This window comes from Lucilia cuprina, chromosome 6 (genome assembly GCF_022045245.1).
Source record: "Lucilia cuprina isolate Lc7/37 chromosome 6, ASM2204524v1, whole genome shotgun sequence".
Classification (NCBI taxonomy): Eukaryota; Metazoa; Arthropoda; class Insecta; order Diptera; family Calliphoridae; genus Lucilia; species Lucilia cuprina.
Window position 1 is genome coordinate 33,623,814 of NC_060954.1, and position 19,183 is coordinate 33,642,996.

The 19,183-nt window shown below is 30.1% G+C and overlaps 1 protein-coding gene across 3 annotated transcripts in view; it reads left to right on the plus strand.

Annotated features, from left to right (window-relative positions):
* Positions 1 to 18,468, plus strand: part of LOC111675396 (protein espinas) — a 97,632-nt gene extending 79,164 nt beyond the window's left edge. For all 3 annotated transcript variants that reach the window (XM_046953797.1, XM_046953798.1, XM_046953796.1), the window contains 4 exons: positions 2,502 to 2,615; positions 2,739 to 2,867; positions 12,515 to 12,718; positions 14,683 to 18,468. In XM_046953797.1, coding sequence (XP_046809753.1) covers positions 2,502 to 2,615; positions 2,739 to 2,867; positions 12,515 to 12,718; positions 14,683 to 16,170 — 1,935 coding nt within the window. In that variant the 3' untranslated portion in view covers positions 16,171 to 18,468. The remainder of the gene's footprint in view (positions 1 to 2,501; positions 2,616 to 2,738; positions 2,868 to 12,514; positions 12,719 to 14,682) is intronic.
* Positions 18,469 to 19,183: the final 715 nt, after the last annotated feature.

The window sequence follows — 19,183 nt, forward strand, 5'->3', positions numbered from 1 at the left end:
TAACAAAGAGATAACTTTTTAGGATTATTTTTTTTATCCGATCGTTTATTTATTCTATGAATAAGTCCTTGGAACAGTATACTATTCTATAGAATAGTATTTTGTCTAGTTTATAGTCTACTATATCCTCCATTGAGAGATAATAACCTGTCTATTGGACTAGTTTAAAAACTCTATATAAGTACTAGTTTGTTGTGTAGTTATAGATTAGTCTTGCGTCTATTCTATAAAATAGAACTCGGAAGTACATATTTTAAACTGATCTATTTTTCAGTGCAAAATTCTTTATTGGAAAGAAAATAAGTTTATGTTCATGATTTGGGACAGAGATCTCCTAAAAAGATGAAGTTTTTAAGAAAGGCATTGTCGAATTCAATTATATTGACAAACTTTAATAATAGGAATACAACTTTTTTTAATTATAATATTTAAATATAACTCTGAAAAAAGTCTAGTTAGTAAAAATATATAGTTAGATAAAAAATCAAATGCAGTAATTTTTCTAAATATTATTTCACATATACACAACTTAACTTTTACTACAAAAGTTATTCCCAACACGATTTAAAGTGATATTTTACTAAATAGTTATTATTTTTCCCAACTTTTCGTAAAAATTAATTGGTAAAACCCAGCAATTTTTCATTGCAAATAATTGTGGCAAGTAAAAATTAGCGGGCGGATAAAATTTTACTTAAATACCCTTAAAAATTTCAAACATTTATAGTCGTGTTTAATCACCAGACCCACCCATATTGCCACATTCACAATGTATGTGTGTTCACATGTTGTACTCATACCCTGCTGTTCGGAGTGGCAGTATGTAACATATAATTGAGGCAGTAATAGATTTTTATTGATGGATTATTAACTACTCTCTTAAAGTTATTTCTTTTTTACGTATCAGAAAAGCGGATATTATGAAATTTGGTCCAATCAAGGAGTTATGCTTTTGGAAAACTACTGTCTGAAAGAGATATACTGTTTTCTTATAAAACCGTTGGGCTTGTACTTTGTAACTCGGTATATTGGAAGCTTGTAACAGCTAATGTTGTTCAAATATTTTATTACAACAAAATTTCATATGATTTTGTGTGTACGAGGATTTTCATTTTATCTGCCACATGACCAAAAGCTAATAATAAATACAATAACCAAAAAAAAAAGAAAACTGTTTCTAACTTTTAATAGCAAGTGCAATTAATAATGTGAGACCGACTCCCTCTATGGAAGTATGTATTCGTTCATTCGTTTGTTCATACAACAGGCAACAATAACTAATGGCCCCTCTCATTCTCTTTCACCGATATTAGTTGTATGTAGTTGACCAGACCAAGGCACTTGTAATAAATTTCCAATACAACACAATCTGGTATTTAGATGGGAATAGATTTTTGTGTTTGTAAATAAATCCAAAATTGTATGACCAAGTCGCCATAAATGGACGACAAATGAACAAGCAAACAAACAATCATACTCAATCGTTTGAGTGAGTGTCTGAGATTGTCGGAGCAGTTGTATGTTGTGAACTAATTGAACCCCACTTCGGACAAAATTGATGCACACAGCATGGAATCTATGCGATAAAAGCGACAACCGTTGTGTACTTGTAATAGAGGCGGTGGCAATGTAGTAAGAGGAATCCGACTGCATCATATGGGATGAATGGACAAAAAATGGAATGCTCATATAACTAATGCCGCAGGGAGGGCACTTAATAGTGTAACAATCTAACGGCAATTGTGGCTAGTGTGTGTATTGTCTGGCTGAGTGATGACGATGCCGATAAAAGTGCTAAAGGATGTTGTGGCAACCATTTTTGGTTGCACCAATATGTTGTATGTGTTTTGTAGTGGTTGCTACAAATGATGCATAGCACATCATTACTTTTAATAGAAATTGACCAAATTGTCATGATGATGGTGAGAGTGAAAGTATTTTTTGTGATTAATATCACAAAGACAGTTAGTGAATAGTTTATTAACACAAACACATGTGAACATTTTCCAAAATTAAGTTCCCTGCAGTTCGGGGTGAATGGGCTTGCTAAGAAAATAGTTATTTTGTCATATGTTTGTCCTTCAAATGTTTTCACTTCACAAATATTTTGATAATTGAGATTGCTGTAGACTACTTGTGACCGTTACTATTATAGAAAATAGAAAATTTCAGGAGACAACTCTCTAACCAGAAATGCTAGATTACTTAAAGATACAAAAGTAATATATTGTTTAATTTTAATGATAAATGTTTTGTAAAAGGGATACATTGAACTAGTTTTAAATTTACTGGGAATTTGGCTGCATATGTTTACGACATCAAATTGATATATTGCCAATTTATATTGATTTGCGAAAGAAAAATCCATCATAATGGTAAAATCTGTAATGTATTTATTATTTACGATAACATCAATAAATTAAACTAAACGAAAACAGACAAAACTAATTAATTTGATTGAATTTTAAATTTTTAACAACCAGTTTTATTTTCACTTTTAGGTACGTCTATATTTTTCACAGTTGCCAGACGATAAGGTGCCGTATGTTAATAGTCCTGGAGAAAAATATCGCATTAAGCAATTGTTGCATCAACTTCCGCCACAGGATAATGAAGTAAGTTTAACAGTTTTTAATCGATTTTTTAAAAGATTGAACTGCTTTGAAACCAAGTTGAAACTCTGAATTTCTTTTTGTTGAAACATTTTATAATATCGGTATATATTCTAATAATTATAGGTACGCTATTGTCACTCCCTAAGTGACGAGGAACGTAAAGAATTACGAATATTTTCGGCACAACGAAAACGTGAAGCTTTGGGACGTGGTGCAGTACGTCTTGTATCAGATGAACGTCCTTGTCAAAATGTAAGTAAAGTGTAGCACATTAAAATTACATAGTAATTAAAATACAACGGCATTTTTTCTATTTATTTCTATATTTGCATGTTAAACTAAGACAAGTAATTAAATATTCATATTAAATTGCAAACATTTGCAAGGAAATAAATCAAATACCTTGACAACAACAATAACGAAAATAACACCCAGACTCATATATTAAATCCTACAGATGCAAAACAGTATTTTGTAAATACTCTTGTAAAACTTAGAGTTTCTGTTTTTTAGTTTTTTCTAACTGTTAAAGTAGCAAACTTTTCATAAATTTAATTTTTGGTGTAATTTTTCATCTGCCATTTATTTTATTTTCGCTGTTATTTTTGTTTTTATTTTTTCTCATATTGGCCAAATACTTATATAGTTATTTAAACTAGACTGAAAGGAAATAATAAAATGCAACACTTCTGCCACTTGCCACCACTTTTTGCAACATCAGGTTTTTGCTTTACTTGTTCGGTATGTTCGTCATTTTCATCTGCCATTTGCAGTGATTATAAACGTTGGTGCGCCACTGTCATTACCCATACAAATGGCTAAAACTTTAGAGTCTTTATGGGGATGGAAAGAGACTGTTGGGGACCCCAAAAACTTGGTCTTTACAAACTAAACAATAGTCAAACAGCCACATTTACTGTTAAAAGTTTGTAACAGATGACAAAAAGATTTCATTAAGTCTACATAAAAACTAAACTAAAAACTGAAAAAATCTTATATACATATTTACTGAAAAATAAAAAAAATGTGTACGAAACAAACAATATTCATAAAATAAAAATACAAAAAATGGACCAAAAACAATTGAAAATACGTTGTTATATTATTTTTTATGTTGCGAATAGAGAGAAAAAAACAAAACATTAACAACAAGTAAGAAGTTGACAAAATGTGTCTTAAACAGTTGTTTTTGTCTGTAGAAAAAAAGTATCACGTAGTAAACGAGTACGACTGTTACATATATTTTTTTTAAATACCCTACTAAATGAAATAGAATATTAAACTTGATCCTTCAAATGCCACAAATATCCAGAAATTTCTATGTTTCCATTATCTTCCAATTGAAGTTTATCGTAAAATACTCCATATTACGGTTTATAGTTCACATTACAATCTATAGCCCATTCTATAGTGCAGACTTAATTCTATATTCCTGTTTACAGTCTAAAGTCCACATTATAGTTCAGACCATATTCTATAATCTATAGTATATAATCCAGACTATATTCTATAATTCAAAATATTTTCTATAGTCCAGACTGTAGTCTATAGACCAGATTATAGACTTTAGTTCAGACTATAGTCCAGATATAGTCTACAGTTTACACTATATTCCATAGTCCAGATTATAGACTATAGTCCAGACCACAGTCTATAAAGCTGACTACAGTATATTGTTCAGACTATGGTCTGCAGATAAGACTCAAGTCTATTTAAGTACGGACTATTATCTGTAGCTAAGACTATGGTCTATTATTCAGACTTTATTTTATAATCCAGATTATAGCATATAGTTCAGATTATATTTTGTAGTCTAAAATATAATCTATAATCCAGATACTATTGTCCAGTCTATATTCTGTACTATAGTCCAAATTAGAATCTATATTCCAGATAATATCCTATAGTACACACTGTAATCTATAGTCCGGACTACAGTTTAGACTATATTCTATAGTGTTTACTATAAAGTATAGACTATAACCTATAGTTCAGACTGTAGTCAATAGTCAAAATTAAAATTTAAAATACAGAGTATAGGCCTATTTCTGTTTATAATAATACCCCGATTTTAAACAATTTTTCCAAATTTAGTCTTTCTATATTGTTGAGATATTACCTACAAAACTCTTAACAATATTTTCCCCTCCTTAATTCGGTTTTGACCAGTAACAATTTAACCTGTTTTCCATTCAAATTATATAAAAATTCATAACAAAAACTCCATGAAAAGTGAATGGTGAAAAAATTGCAAATAAAAACTGCTCCACTACACAAACAACAAAACTCACAATGAGAGGAAAAACTTAAACAAAAAAATTTCTTCAATTGTATTTTGCTTTGTTTTTGTATTTTTTTCGCTTTTCTTAATATTTACTATAGAAATTGTTGGACTTTTTGTTTAAATTTGCATCATCATTATTGGCTGCCAGACAATGAATAGCAAGCCAGCAACCAGTCAAAAGCATATTAAACAGACAGATTTCATAAAGTTTTCTACTTTTATTATTTAACTTCTACTTTCTTCAACACTTGCAAAACTCTGGAAGAAATTTGAAAAATACACACCAAAATCTATCTATAGTAGCATCAACTGAACAATGAAATGCACTTTCATTTTATTTAAGTACTCGTATTTTCTATACACCATTCCATTGTTCTGTTATTTTGGTTCTTATTAAAAATATATATATTTCTTAAGAATACTGAAAATTATACAAGAAAGAATAAAACTTTTTGTATGCAAAAAGTAAACAGTAGTAGCTGCCCGGCAGTTTAAGTGGGATCACCACTTAGATACGTCTAAGTGTCTTTTATAATGCAAAAGTAATTATATTTAAAAAAGGGCAAATCGTTAATGCCTTGAAAGTAGTAGAACAGTGCAGCATTAGTTTCAAGAACTGCCGGCAAGTATTCGCACTTCTACATTCATAAAGACAAACAAATATCTATACAAATATGAATATACACGAGTCAATAATGGAGATTTGTTGTAAAAAGTTTTTCCTTGAATAGTTGTACTTGGTTTTGTCTCCTTCCAACTTTTACCATTTATTTTGTGCACTTTTCATTGAAAAAGGATTTATTAAAGAAAAAAGGACTCTGTGTTGAGTTCATTTTTCATCCTTCATTTTATTACTGCTGCATTTTTTTGTCTTTTTGTTAGCTTTCCTTTCTTAAGCAGTGAAGTTTTTTCTTTTCTATACTTTTCTCATCATAAAAACTGCGATTTATGAAAAGTGTTTGAAAAGAAAATCTTTTTAATATTATTTGAAGTTTTTTTCTGTTAGGAATTTTAAGATGTATAAAAAATAAGAAAGTGATGGGATTTATTAAAAAGATTTTAATTAAATAAATGTAGAAAACAGTTTAAAGAAAAAAAAACAGCTTTTATTAAGAAAAGATGTTTAAGATTTTTAGATGTATTTGTAGAAAAAGCTTAACTATGACAAAGCAAAAGTATTAAAATTTTCAAAAATTTTAAACCCACATAAATTTTTCAATAAAAATAAATCATAAAATTTTACAACTTTAAAATTTTTATACAAATTTTAAATTTAAACGATTGCAAAAACCCATCTATCCTAAACAAATAAATGTTTATATATGTATGTAATTAAGCATATGTATATGTACATATAAGAGAGTATTTTAATTTAAAATTTCATTTTGTATCCTTGAATGCATACATATGAGTTTTTTATTATGGCTTTAAGGATATTTTCTGCTTTGTTAGACTTTGTTAAAAACAAACAACAACTTAATTGTCTCAACAATTCAAAGTTATTTCCCAACAAAAGAAACCACAAACAAGAAATATACTTCTACTCGAGTAAGGGAAAAAGAACTTAAATCACTTGTTTAATGAACATTACACCGAACATTTGTGATAGTGATTTTTGAATTAATTAAGAAAATTAAATTTCATTTATTAACATATTTACTATTCGTAGTAGAGCTTTTCAGTAGGAAATATTTTATCTTGTAAGTTGTAGATAGCCCAAATATTTAGAAATAGACCAAAGGTTTAACTTTACTATTTTCAAAAATTCCAATATAATTTATGAACGACTTTTAAAATTTAAAATAAATATTTATTTAATGCAACTGAAAACGGAAAACTGCCTATACTGAACAAACAGGGCTAAAAACCAGGACGCTTTGCTTGATCTGAAACTAAAAATTTTAAACACTGATGTTGGGAGCTGTGTAGAGGAATTTCGGGTTCGTAATGGGTTCTAAGTTCACCTATAACCAATTCTAATATAATGCCATAACCGACTCATTGAGCACTAAGTCGACCTAGGTTTTATAAAATTTGCACAATTGAGCGACTGATATCTTTATGTGAATTGACTGAAACCGATAACAGAACAATTGATCAATGTATATATACACGACATATTAGATAGTTGTGCACAAAAACCAGATGTAGCCGATCTCATACCGAAAACATAAATATTCGTTAACTGTGAGATATTGGTCCCAAATAGATCAAACCCTAGCAAAAATATATTGTTACACTTTTTGTTGGCTGGGTCGGCTATCTGACATTACCCTTGATTGGTCTCTTCGATTTTGGAAAAGAACAGAAAGATGAGTTTACCTGAACAGGATCTGCTCTTTGATTAATTAACAAAAAATTGCACCTTTAATATTAATTTCTTATAAACATGCAAATTGGCCCTCATTTAATGAAAAACGCACAAGACTCCTTATAAACCGAAGCGATAATAACAGGTCACAGGATGCTAGACAGGATATATATATGGATCTAGGCTTAATGATATCCTACATATAGACTGCAGCTGGATCTAATACTATACAATATTTAATCTGAACTACCACGTTAACCAAAATACACTGAAATCTGTGAATATATACCAAATAAACGTGACAGCATATCAGGTTAAATATAAGACAGTTTTGGATGGGGATACCCCTATTAAGATGTTATATCCCTGAAGAACATTGATTTTAAAATTCAATTCCTTAAAAGCTTTAAACTTCTTGATATAAAAAGGAATAATACATACATGCGTTAAAAGGAATAATACATCGTTCTTATTAAAACTAGAAGCTTTTAAACCATTAACACTTTTTTACATTTTTATTTTCAAAAATAGTATTTAAGTCCTTTATCGCTTCAAGTGGCAATATAAAAAATAATAATTATTTTTGTTTTTATAAAAACTAAAACAAGTACATAATATTGTGCAGAACCTACACGAGAACAAAAACCACAACAACTCCCTTTATTCCAAAAGACATTATTTTCAAGCTATTAACAATCGCGTTTCTTGGCAACAGAACCAAGTAAAAGAACTTCCGAATACAATCTCAAAATGTTTCATTAACTGATTTCTTTTTTGTTTAAGTTCTTGTGTGTTGAAAGTATTTTTCGCATTTTGGTAATTGAAATACCAAAATAAAGTTTTTGTGTGTAAATGACATTAATTAGGCAGGCAACTTCAAAACAAAATGTGGCTGAAGAATTCAAAAGGAAACTACCATGTAGTATGTAAGTCTCAAAATAAAGTTGAAGTATAAGTATGTACAATTATGCCTACTACATACTAACATACTTAAACAAAACTTTTTGTCCTGTAAATAATTAAGCAAAACTAAAATAAAAGCAAAGAAAATATGTAGTTTAGAGATTTTACTCAGTTATTTAAATGACCGGAAAACGGAAGTTAAACAAAGTACTTAGAGGAAACTTGTGTTTAAAAGCTTTTAGCCAAAAATTTTCCCAGGCTCTTTAGTACAACATGAAAATGTAATCAGCACACAGGTGTATTCTGTATTGAAGTAATTTTGTTCTTAAAATTTGTTACTTATCGTTTGGCTTGTGTTTAATGTCATGTAAATAATTACAATCATTTCTCATTAATCTTATCAATCCAATTAATCCATTTTTCAACAATATCTCTTATTAGACTTTCTGGCCTTTTCCTATTTGTTCTATTTCGTCCTTTATGTCATCAAGTCTGCTTCTTTTCTTTGTTTTTTTTTTTCAATTTCATGGCAGGTTTGTTAAATCGTCGAAGAAGATGAAATGACAAACGTAGCAATAATTATATTGACAAATTGTCACTGAGCGAATGTACGTTTTGTATGTCTGTAGTTAATGTCAAAAAAAGGTCATTGGTCTTCATTAAATGTTCTGTTACTCAATTCCCCCTTTCTATCCCTAAAAATAAAAAACATCAAACATATTAAAGTATTTAACAACAAACTCTAACTAAATGTCATTTGGTTTTTGTTTTTGTCTGTTTGGCATGCACGAACGATGGCAAAGTTTGTCCGGAACCGGAATTATTAATGGGTCTTGTTATCGTGCCTTTTTCACTACATAAACTTTACTTATTTCTCTGTTCATGTTGTGTCTTACAAAAGAACTTCAAAAATAAAATTTTGCAAAAAAGGAAGACTTTTGTACAAAAAAAAAAAAGAGAATTGTGATTTTATTTTGTTTCTTTAACTATTTGTCGACTCATTATGGATTAGATGTATAAAGATTTTTTCAACATTCGGTTGACTCCTTTTTCTAATAAATTTTCACTTTGTGTAGCCTACACTAAAAGAGGCAGCAGTTAAGTTTAAACAAAAAATATATAAGACTTGATATTATTGTATACAGATAATAATCATTTTTAAACAGAATAAGTATTTATTTAGCGCACCTCAAAGCCTCTCATTATCGCCTTAAATAACAAGATTTCAGTTTTAATTTTCTATTTCTTTAGCATCATAATCTTAATTCAAGCATTTGACTTGGTTTCTTTTTTCTCATTCATTCATTTTGAATACACATCAATGATTTTTTTTCATTATTCTTTTGTTCATCCTTCTTTTCGTTTATTTTTTGTTTTTTTTGTTCACCCTATTTTCGCTTGTCATATCCTTGTCTTCAAAGTTATTGTTTGCCTTTTAAAAAGCAACGACATTCTTTTCTTTTTACTGACTATTTAGTTTTCTTCCTTTCAAACGAATAATAATTTTGAAATGTGCGTTAATGTTTTTCTTAGTTGTAGTATGGTTCGATGATTTGGAATATTTCCTCATTGTGTTTTTTCCGGACCATTGAATATTTTCATAATTCTTTCATTTACTATTTTTTAACGAGTCCAAAAAATATAAATATATATAGAAATAATTTTTTTATTTTTCTGTTTCTTTTTTCGGGGAAAAAATACCAAATTAAGTTTATGTAGAAAAATTAATTCCTATAAATTTTCAAAAAATATTATTGTTTCTTTATAAAATTGTTCTCCTCAAAGCGTACTGGTAAAAATGATATATGTGAAGCATTCTGTATCTTCTACAACTACAAGAACATCTTCGGAAAACGATGGTTATATTGTACGCTAGATGCAAACAGTGGTCATAAAACTGTCACAACACAGACTCCTCCCGGGCATGTTCCCTTGATGTACGACGCGCATTTTAGTGTATTGCAATCCCGAGGTAAAGAAGTGCTGCTAATACCTCTAGTCTGCCGGGACCATAATCTCGTGTAGACATTTCACTCTCTGCTAATCCTTGGATGATTTGACATGGGGTCTGACCAGAACACAACATAATCTGGTGTCCCAGTTGTACGCAGGACAATGCCCTGGGTGGTCAATTATTTGAGGTTCTTTAGAGATGCACGTAGTGTATAAAAATATTGATATACGGTGAAATATAATTTTCGTTATCGCTCCAAGGTTCTAGGAGCAGTGTAAACTGTGCATGACTGTGAATTAATAAAAAGTTGGATTTAAGCTAATAATGCAAGGTGGGATATACGATGTGTTGTTTACAATCAGGTACTTGTATCTGATAGATTGGTGTATTCTATTTGTATCTGAGGTAAATCCGCTAGATTTGACGGATAGAGTGATAGATGAAGTGGCGGAAGAGATGTTCTGAACTTAGGTATGGCAAAACGGAGTGTGGTCCAAAGTCGTCACTGCCCTTTCTTATATTTATCATCGATTTCCCTTAATGGTTGATTGTGTTGAAATTTACTCTAAACCATGCTCAACTTATCACAGTGGGTCTTTATTGTCACTCTTGTCAATTGAAATGGTCCGTGCATTGAATTACCAATTACGTCCCCTATGTGCTGTTGCCGAATCAAAAGAGCCATCTCAGTATTGTGGTTGGGTGACATATAAGATTTTCCATTGTAGGGGTTAGATTGGGCTTGCTAATGACGAGTCTCCTTCCCCAACGGGACTATTATGATAAAAGATGACCGGAACATCCATATATGTAAATTATCACCGTCGTGTAAGATGCACAATGGTGATGAGTCGTTGCAAAGCTTATCCAGTGATTGAAAAGACCACCGTGAAATAGGCTGTTAAGATATGTGTTCACGTAAAGCACTTAAACATTCGTTGTCCCAACACAGAAGTCACTTTATTGAGTTACTATGGGCCAATCATTTTATTATTTTTGTTACCCTCTCCAAAGTCTCTAGAAAGCTTTTTCTTGATCTGGAGAGTTAAGGCATATAATAAAATATTTTAATAGTGCTTCTCGTTTTTTAAAAATGGCAAAATAAAATGATTTATGTCCTCAAATTGTAACCTTACTATGTATATACTATTCGGCTGAAAGCTCCAATTTACTTTGAATTGGCTATTGACGGATTATGTCAGGTCGATTTCTAAATTTAAATTTCACTTTTCACAACGCTCTTACTTGTGTAAAATTTCTGGGTTGGTGAACTGTATCTCTTTAAAAGATTTCTCAGTTTTTCATACTTTTAACTATTTAAACTTTAAAGATTTCTTAAGTCTTCAAAAGCATATATTTCATCAAAATTAATATATAAGTGATATGAAATAACAAATAAATAGCTTTAATTTGCCAATCGATTATTGCAGCAGTTTAGTTATACATTTATATCAATGGTAGTCTATCGGCTTAATATTTTAAATGGGACAAATTAAACTAAAAACCATTTCCATAACAATAAAAACAATCCCTAGTCTGAACAAGTTTTGTTTATTTAAATTAATGTATTAAATAAACTAAATGCTATTTCTATAATAGCACTGACAGACAAAAACAATATAATGCCCACGCATTAACAATTATTTGGTTTAAAACAAATTAAAACAAACAACAACATTTAAATGAAAAACCCACAAAATTCATTTAGTAGTAGAGAATAGAGTTGAAATAAGTACAGACTAATTTCACAAAATACGCCTTAATAAAAAAACCTCTAGGGAACACTTTCACTAAATAGGAAAACTCAAATAAAGCTAACAACAACCAACGAACCAAGTCATTGTAAAATTAAAAATATAAAAAAGCAAATGTTTAAACATTTAATGGTTTCTTCAACTTGCAAATGTTTGCAAACCCTTTTTCTTCATACAATTTTCCTTCGATATGATTCTTTTGAATCTCAAGCATTTGAACAGAAAATGGGGAAAAGAAAAAAAAAACATAAACGAAGTACAAACATATAAGTTAAACTTTAATTTCATATTATGTCCTTAAGGCACAATTGCTATTTCATGTTGTTTGTATGTTTTTAAGCCGTCCAAGTATGCAGCATAGGGAGCATTTATGAAAAAGATTCCTTGTTTAGTGGCTTAATAAACAAAAATGCCAAAGATTTTTATCAATAGAAGTTTAAATGTTTTTGTGAAAAAATAAGTTTATGGCATTTAAAATATGTTTCATTTATATTTTTGGAAATCTTGAAATAATCATATCCTCAGGTTTTATTTAAACATACACTTAATATTAAGCATCATGAAAATCCATAATGTAAACATATTTTAGATGAAAAATTTAACATCATCATCTCTTGACATAAAATTGGATTTTTTCCTCTTTTAGATTTCACATTCTTTAACATTTCTTTATTTTGTTGTTTTTATTTTTAGTGCAACGAACAACTTTCCTCTGGTGACATTGTGGTCTTTGCTCAACGTCTTGGCGCACAGGTTTGTTGGCATCCTGCCTGTTTTGTTTGTTGTGTTTGCAAGGAATTACTGGTGGATTTAATATATTTCCATCGTGATGGCAACCTCTATTGTGGACGTCATCATGCTGAAACACAAAAGCCACGTTGTTCGGCATGTGATGAGGTAAGTTGTCGTAACATGTTTACAGTCATAAATATTTTTTATATACAACCTACAACCAACACATACCAGCAACATCTATATGTATTTATAAAACAACATCTTATGACTTTGGCATCAAGTCTTTAGGGAATCTTTTATTATTTTTTTTTTTTTTGTTTAGCAAAACGAGCTGATAAATAAACAAAAATTTCGTACAGGTATCCCTTCTATAGTGTATTGGATATTTATAGGGAACACATAAAAATATAGGTTCAACATAAACCTCAATCAAATTATAAGTCGCAATTTTCAAGACAACTTATGAAATTTAGCATATGCTTCAAGAACAAAGTCCAATTGAAGGGTTGAAAACGGTTCATTTTTTACTTAGCCTCCAAACAATAGTATCACCTCGATCGGACGCCTAACAATATCCGACTTTGATTAATGTACCTATATCAAATCCAAAGAAATACACCACTATCGTACCTGTTGTACACTCATTTTCATTGAAAAAGTTTGTTGATAAAAACAAAAACCTTTTATAGTAAGTATTTATTGAATATATTAACGTCCTATGTTCAAGATATCAGTAGCCTGGGCGTAATTCTTAAATATTTCTTAATCAGTGCTCACAAGGGATATTATATCCGGAATAATATCACTCCCAAGATATTTCATATCTTTCCCCTAGGAAAGTAGTCGGTTAAATATTTCTTACAGTCTTCGATTTCAATTTATTACCAGATATCGCTCTAATTGCCTTCTGAATGTCGGGAAATATTTTAAGACCATTGGGCGCCATGTTTAACCAAATCCAAGTTACGCATTTCTTTATTGCTCGGACATCTACTACCTGGAAGTTTATGTAGTTTTTGGGTCTTCAATATAGAACCCCAAGGCCAACTTTTTCCCTAATTTAGAGCCATCCTATAGCAATGAATTCCTATGGATATTTGCACCAATGTTCCACTTGAACAAGATAATCCGATGATTCTATATAACCTTCCAATGTCTCCAATATAAATTCATGGCTGCCTTATATCAAAATCTAGAATCGTATCCAAAGCTTTGGCTCATGATACCATTTATACCCAGACATACGCTTGTTCCAAGAAGTCCACCAGATTATTGAGGCATAAGCTAGAATTAGTCTAATTAATTTCGATTAAGACATCGTCTGCATTGCAGATATATCTAAGTTCTTTCTCGGTGCGCTATGTCCTACTATAAGTAATTTTTACTTGCTTCACAATATGTCTCTGACCTGCCAAAAGTATTTTATTCACTTCACTCGAGGAATGACTGTATAAAAGAAATGTTTACTTAAAGACTAAGTAAAATTTTATGAGAAATTAAATTTAGTACACATTATATGTATTTAACTTTAATTTTATATAAACATATTAAATAAAAAATCTTAAAAGTAACTTTATTACTTACTTACCGCCTTATACAAAAACGATTATTAACTTAACAATGGTTGTTAAAACCTGTTTTTATATGGAAAAAGTGTACAGTAAACCATTGTTAACTTTAATAATCGTTTTTGCATAAGGCCCTTATTGTGTATAATGTCTTTACTCCTTGAATACTTTAGCACTAACTACTTCAACCATTTAGTTAGTATACAAAGTAAGGCGTCCAACAAAAACTGATTTCTAAATAAGGGGTTTCAATTTAATATTGAATTAAACTAAATTACAATTTAAATTGTTAAAATTTTAGCAAGAGTCAATTGCCTTATATGATATTTGAATATGTTTAGCATTTATTTTCAGCAACAACATGTTTTTAAGTTTTACAACTATAAATGGTAGATAATTAAGTGCAACACAAATTAATTAATTTTCTTAAAGTAATAAAAACAACTAGTTGAAATGACTTTAGCCATAAGTTATAAGCATTAAGTAAACCATAACAAAATTGCAAAAATGTTAAAAAATGGCATTAATTTTGTCAAATCCAACATTTATCTTTTTTAGATTATATTCTCAGACGAATGTACCGAAGCTGAGGGACGTACTTGGCATATGAAACATTTTGCCTGTTTCGAATGCGATCTTCAGTTGGGCGGTCAAAGATATATAATGCGTGAAGGCAAACCTTACTGCTTGAGTTGTTTCGACACTATGTTTGCCGAATACTGTGACTATTGTGGCGATGCCATAGGCGTGGATCAAGGTCAAATGTCTCATGATGGTCAACATTGGCATGCAACCGATCAATGTTTCTCGTGCTGTACTTGTCGTTGCTCTCTGCTAGGTAGACCGTTCTTACCTCGTCGTGGCACTATTTACTGCTCCATAGCATGTAGTAAAGGTGAACCACCAACGCCTTCCGATACCAGTTCGGGGCCTCAACTCAGACCAACACATCGAGCCAGTACTACAAGTCAAATAGCCCGTTCCCCAAGACCAGGCAAGGCACCAAATAGCAAAGACCGTCATGCTCACAAGAGTTCAGGCAGTGCTGGAGATTTGCTAGAAAGACAAGAACGTCAAAGAAGAGAAGATTTGGGTCGTTTAATGTTGGCTCGAAATCTTGACAATGTGGTTGCCCCGGGAATACCACGACCAGCTCATCCACCACCTATAGATCTAACCGAATTGGGCATAAGCCTAGACAACATTTGTTCTGGTGATAAAACAATATTTGGAGATCCCAATATTACAGCCTCACTACCCGATATGCTGGTATCTAAAGCAGAAGATTCCCATAGTTATCAAAGTATAGATAAAATTAATATTAACTCTCCCAGCAACTCGGACATGACTGAAAGTACACAAGAGATTACTAATGAATTGGAATTGGATCAGGAAAACGATAATGAGGGTCACGATGAGTTGCCACATGATAACTATGAACGCATTAAAAACGACATCGATGATGACGAAGACGACGATGAGGAGGGCGAAGATGAGGAAAACAATCGTCATCCCACCAAAGAAGTAAGATTTCACAGTATTCACGATACCATGTCACGATCCAAAAGTTATACTGACAATTCGAATGCACGTCGTCGACGACGCAAACGCAATCAGTCACGCAGCAATTCGGAAATGCAAATCAATCAAACCAATCTAAGACTGCACAATGCTCAAACTCAAGCCGGTTCAAGTGCTGTGAAAAATTTGGACAATTGTGATGCGGCCAGCATTTGTTCTACGTGTTCGTCCAGTTCATCGAGTGATATGGATGATTATGTCTATCGTCTGCCAGCACGCAAACATTATGGTGGAGTGCGTGTTTCCTATGTTCCCAACGATGCCATTGCGTATGAGAAAAAACTAAAGAAACAAGCAATGATGGAACAAGCTAACAATGCTATGAACAGCTATGGTAACGGTCAGTCAATGCTAAATAGTAATCATTCATCATTAGTGGCAGCATCTTCCATAGCGGCAAATTCAGCTTCAACAACAGCAACATCAGCAATTGTTGGTGATGGCAAGAATTGTACAATTTCATGACAACCTCCAATATTGCCACCACCACCGCTCAATTTGAGTAGTTATTATATACTAGACACCATAATGGAGGAGGACAGATATGTGGCCATAGAAAAGAAACCTGGTTGTTTTAGACGTTTTTGGAATCTCTTTAGTTCAGGCAGAAATAAACAAACAAATAAATATTTGCAAAATGTTTAGGGATTTTAAAGGGTGTAGATGATATAATGAGAAAATTTTCTTTAAATAAAAATTTTACCAACATTCCTATAAACATAGAATTTTATAAAAATAAACTTACTTATATAAATAAAGAGTTTTAATTTTCGACATCTAGCAATCTAAAAGTTCTGTTGTTGAACTGGAATGATGAGAACAATTTTGGTATTTATTACGAAAAAGAACTTTATAGAGTTAAACTATTTCATATCATCATTAAAACAAGATTTATTCCATTAATTGTTAAATTCCTGCCAATATATATTAAGAAAAAACTGTAAAAATAAATTTGTAAATATTGAGAAATATATTATTGTGAAACACATATGAAAAGAAACTTCCATATCGCATTTAACTGTAAAACTTAATTATTTTTAATTTTATCTATAAAATAAATAAAAAATATATATATTATGAAACTTGTACAAAATATTGGTAAAATTACTTAAAAATTTATAATTAAACAAAAATTAATAACCACAAAAAACACAATTTAATAATGTTTTGACTAGACAGTAGCAGAAATAATATCGTAATAATTATACAATATTTAACAGCAAAACAATTTTAAACAAAGAAATTTCAGAAACAACGATGAACAATAAAAAATCCAAAAAAAAAAAATACTATTAAATAAATTTGCAAAACTACAAAAAAACCCCTTAAATAATACAAAAGAAAGTTGAGACAACGAAATTTTATTTCTTGTGGCCATAAATGAAAAATATATAAAAAACGAAAGTTCTTTTATGCCAAAAATGTATGAAAGAAATAAAATTGAAAACAATAACCCGGCTTCCAAAGTTGAAAAATCGAAACAATAAAGAAATTAATGGTTTCTTTTTAAACAAATTATATTTAAGTTTTTAATTTTTTCGTTAAATTTTTGTTTATATTTCTACATATCTTGTAAATTAATCTTTAACTTTGATGATGTGCAAATTTGTTCTTTTTTTGTTAGAGAGTTGTTTTTATGTAATTTTATATTTTATTGACATCATATCTTAACAAAATCGTAGACATTCACATCCGTAATTTTGTTTAAACTTCATCAATAATATTTTATTTGTTCTTCCATATTGTTGTTATTAACTTGTGATGAAAACAAAATATACTTTCCATTTCGTAAAAGTGAAATTATTCAAAGCGCACATGCATTAACACATTCAGATAATTATACATTCTGATACATTTTATAATAAATAGTAAAAGTAATTGGTTTTAAAGGGGACAAAAGTGAACTGAACTCGGTAAATCTTTCCTTACCCGTTAAGTAGGCAAGTAATATTGGAGCAAGATATTAGTACATACTTTGTGGGTGAATAACTACATATTTGATTTAATTATGACCCGAATTTTCCGGATTTAAACCCGGCTTTAGAGATACATATTTTCTATTCTCTTACACAGTGCTCTATTGATAAGATATTTTATCATGACAACTGGAATGGTTTTTGCAGAAATGAAAAAATCAACATTTCTTTAAAAAAACTTTTAATATTGACTAGGGTTAGAAACACAAACTAATTCTTTATTAGATATACCCTATAAATAATTGGCTAAAAATTTTATTAAAAACTTAATAAAAGTTATAAATGACGACCACTCATTACCAAGTAATGTATGAAATAACTAAATTACCTACAATGCTTATTACAAAAAAATGAAAATACATGAATAGTAACCAATATTATTATTTTGTTAAAGATTGTGCTCCCTTTGTACCGACCACTGATTCCCTTGAAAAAAGAAACATATTACAAAGATTAAGAAACGTACTTTTAAAATGTTTACCAATTTGTTTTTTTTTTTTATAATATAAAATTTAATGTTGTATTATTATCATAATTATATATTTTTTTAATCTTTAAACTGTATACATATGATTAAATAAATATTTTAAGTTTATCTATCATTAATCATACATAACTTACTTATTTACAACATGTATATTTTATGAATAATTAATTATAGTTCTATAGACTTACACATATTAATTTAAGGTGAAAATATTTAAGACGATATATAAAATGAAATCAAAAAAACTAAAACAACAATCCAATAAAATATAATAAACACTAAATATGTTACAAACTGTGATCCTTTGTGTTTTATTTCGGAATTTTTTTTACTTTTATTAAGCCTATTGTCAGTACCATTAGGTTAGTAAAATATGGTAAACATATTTGGTCTATTGTGACACGCCTAAAATATTTATTACTGCTTTTTATTCATTTGGTCTTAGAAATAATTATGTAGTACATTTAAGAATGTGTCACTACATTCTTAAGGCAGTCACTGTGGTACTGATTATTCTACCTCCTCACCTGTGCAACTTCTACGATATGTTACTGTTAAAATCTGACATATTCAGTGAATATACATTAAATAATATCTATCAAAGACCAAGAAAGTAGAGTCACTCTGACCGAAAAACATGGCCAGAGAATTTTGGGTATTTTAAAACTGGTGCTAGATTTTTCCGTATATACGTGAGATCCGCGAGGCAGGAAAGTATATATTAATAAAATGTGAAGTAGTCTCATTTAAGAACGAAACGCAAAAACCTACATTGAAAAATTAGGGGTTAAAATTTACTTTTACAATAGAGTTATGTTGGTATTTTCTACTTCCAATAGAAAGTTATGTAAGTAATCTCGTTTCAGATAAAAAATTATCCCCGCGGCAAGTAGTTATTGACAAGTAATTTGTCGCGTAAGTAAAACCCGTTATCAGTTTCATTTTCCCGAATTGTCAATTCATCTAATTTAGAATTGTCAATTCATCTAATTTAGAACAGGGAGTGAATGTAATT